Source organism: Athene cunicularia (genome assembly GCF_003259725.1).
Source record: "Athene cunicularia isolate RWA chromosome 1 unlocalized genomic scaffold, athCun1 chr1_part2, whole genome shotgun sequence".
Classification (NCBI taxonomy): domain Eukaryota; kingdom Metazoa; phylum Chordata; class Aves; order Strigiformes; family Strigidae; genus Athene; species Athene cunicularia.
The window spans coordinates 81,078,251-81,080,423 of record NW_020799092.1 but is presented as its reverse complement, the minus strand read 5'-3'; the positions used below and the strand labels follow the sequence as shown (position 1 = coordinate 81,080,423).

The 2,173-nt window shown below is 56.9% G+C and overlaps 1 protein-coding gene across 1 annotated transcript in view; it reads right to left on the bottom strand.

Annotated features, from left to right (window-relative positions):
* The window catches only part of ZC3HC1 (zinc finger C3HC-type containing 1), a 9,986-nt gene that overhangs the window by 3,356 nt on the left and 4,457 nt on the right, over positions 1-2,173 (bottom strand). Inside the window, exon 6 of the mRNA XM_026841044.1 lies at positions 338-495. Within this exon, the coding sequence (XP_026696845.1) occupies positions 338-495 (158 nt within the window). The remainder of the gene's footprint in view (positions 1-337; positions 496-2,173) is intronic.

The following is a 2,173-nucleotide window of genomic DNA, read 5'->3' as shown; positions in this document are numbered from 1 at the left end:
CCCTCCCTTCGTGCAGGCCTGACGAGCAACGAAAGCATTACTGAGGATGACATTTCAGGGATTGACTTCAACATCTAAATCAGCAACGAGCAGGGCAATCGACAGCTCAGTTGTTTCACTCTGCCGTGTCAGGGAGACATCTATTTTAGATTAGCTCTGCACTGGGGGTTCTAGAAGTCTGTCAGTTTTAATGGCTGGAGATGATAATAAAATAGTGAGACAGGATACTGAACATTTCACAGGAGGGACATCTGCATTCCTCCAGCTTCTGAGAGGTTTCACCAGCAACCACAAAGTGCGGCGGACACGTTAGTATCAGTCCTACGCCACGACCCACCTGCAGGTCCAGCCGCACAGAGCCAGGATGCAGGCAGGAATGTGTACTGGCAGGATTTCTGTGGCAAACTTCACCGGTGGTTTCTCTCCTTCCGCTTTGTGCTCTAGTTCCTCCCCAATCAGTTGGAGGAGCAGACTGATCTTCTCCTCCGTCAGGGACTGCGGAGCAGAGAAAGGTGGCAGACCTTGGCAGTCAGAGGCAGTTTGATAAAATACATTGTTTCTACTCACAAACCACAGCATACACAAAAAAAAATAAAATCTCTTTTTCACTCCCCGAAAGGGCTGGGTGCATCAGCTCGCACCCTCAGCACTTCCACTCTGCTTAACAGGCAAAAGCCACACAAGAGCGACGGCTTCCTCCTGCCTTGTGCCTGACTCTCCCCGAGGCGTGGGCTCTGTTTAAGCACCATTTTCTCCCCTGAGCTGGCGTGGGGACAGCGGAGCAGGTCACAGCTCTGCCGCTCACGACAAGCATGAGCCCAAACAGCCCTGATCCCTCCCTCCGATCCCAGGGAGGCAACAAGGGCTGTGTTTGCCTGTGCTCAGGCAAACCACGAGTGCTTCTGGGGCTACTGCTGAGACACAGTGAGAAAAGAGAGTCCCTGAAGGTGTCAGTCGGGCTCTAGACCTTGCTGCTAGCGGGGCAGCTGGGGAGTTCCGATGTGGAGATGCAACACATCCCTTGGCTTTACGCTGTCTCTTCTCGGGGGGGGTTGCGATGGGTTTCATAGCTCAGCCAGCCCACGGTGGCAACCATAAAACACCTCTTGTGATTTCTGCTGAATGGATGAAGAGTTCCCCAGTTCCCACATGGTTTCTTGCTGCCGAGAGCCATCTGTTTCCCAGCAAGTGAGTGCCCGACAAGCCAGACTTGGCTGGAGTTGAGCAAGGCCTGGCCAGGTCCCTACAAGGAGGCAATCCCACACTTGCTCCCGCCTGTGGCTACGCTCCAGCCTCTCCTGCTGTAGCTCCTGCTCTTCCCACCTGCCTGCTGAGACCCCTCGCATGATTGCCTCACACAAGAAGCCCCCCTGTACCACACTCTCTGGGCTCCCTCACCTTCACATGCCTCTGCCCACACCTTTGTTCTGGGGCAGCCCCTCTGGCTCCCCAAATTCCCAACCCTCCCTAGAGCAATGACTGACTCCAGTGGGACCACACCCACCTGCTAGCAGAGCGACATGCGAGCTGCCGTGTCTCATGGAGCACTTGGAGGTAACAAACAGGGGTGGGGGCTGCCAGGGAGAGCACCCAAAGGAGCCTGTGGGACCCCAAATCACTTCTGCTGGGCACTGGAGAGCACCATGCACCCTGGGAAAGGCATAGAGTGGGAACTGGACGCTACACAGCCCACTTCCCAGCAACATCGTGGTGACGTGAGCCAGCTGCATCTGCGCTGGTCAAGAAGGGCTTGCAGAGCAGATGAGCTTTTCCAAACTCCATTTTACAGAATCCCAGAATCATCTGGGTTGGAAAAGCCCTTGCAGCTCCTCCAGCCCAAGCATGACCCTCCCCCTGACCGTTCCCAACTCCCCCAGATCCCTCAGCGCTGGCTCAGCCCGACTCTTCAACCCCTCCAGGGATCCCGGGGACTCCCCCCTGCCCTGGGCAGCCCATTCCAACGCCCAACAGCCCCTTCTGCACAGAAATCCTTCCTCAGAGCCAGCCTGACCCTGCCCTGGGCAGCTTGAGGCCATTCCCTCGGGGCCTGGCGCTGGCTCCTTGGCTCCAGAGACTCATCCCCCCTCTCTGCCCCCTCCTGGCAGGGAGTTGCAGAGGGCCAGGAGGTCTCCCCTCAGCCTCCTCTTCTCCAGACTGAACCCCCCCAGTTCCC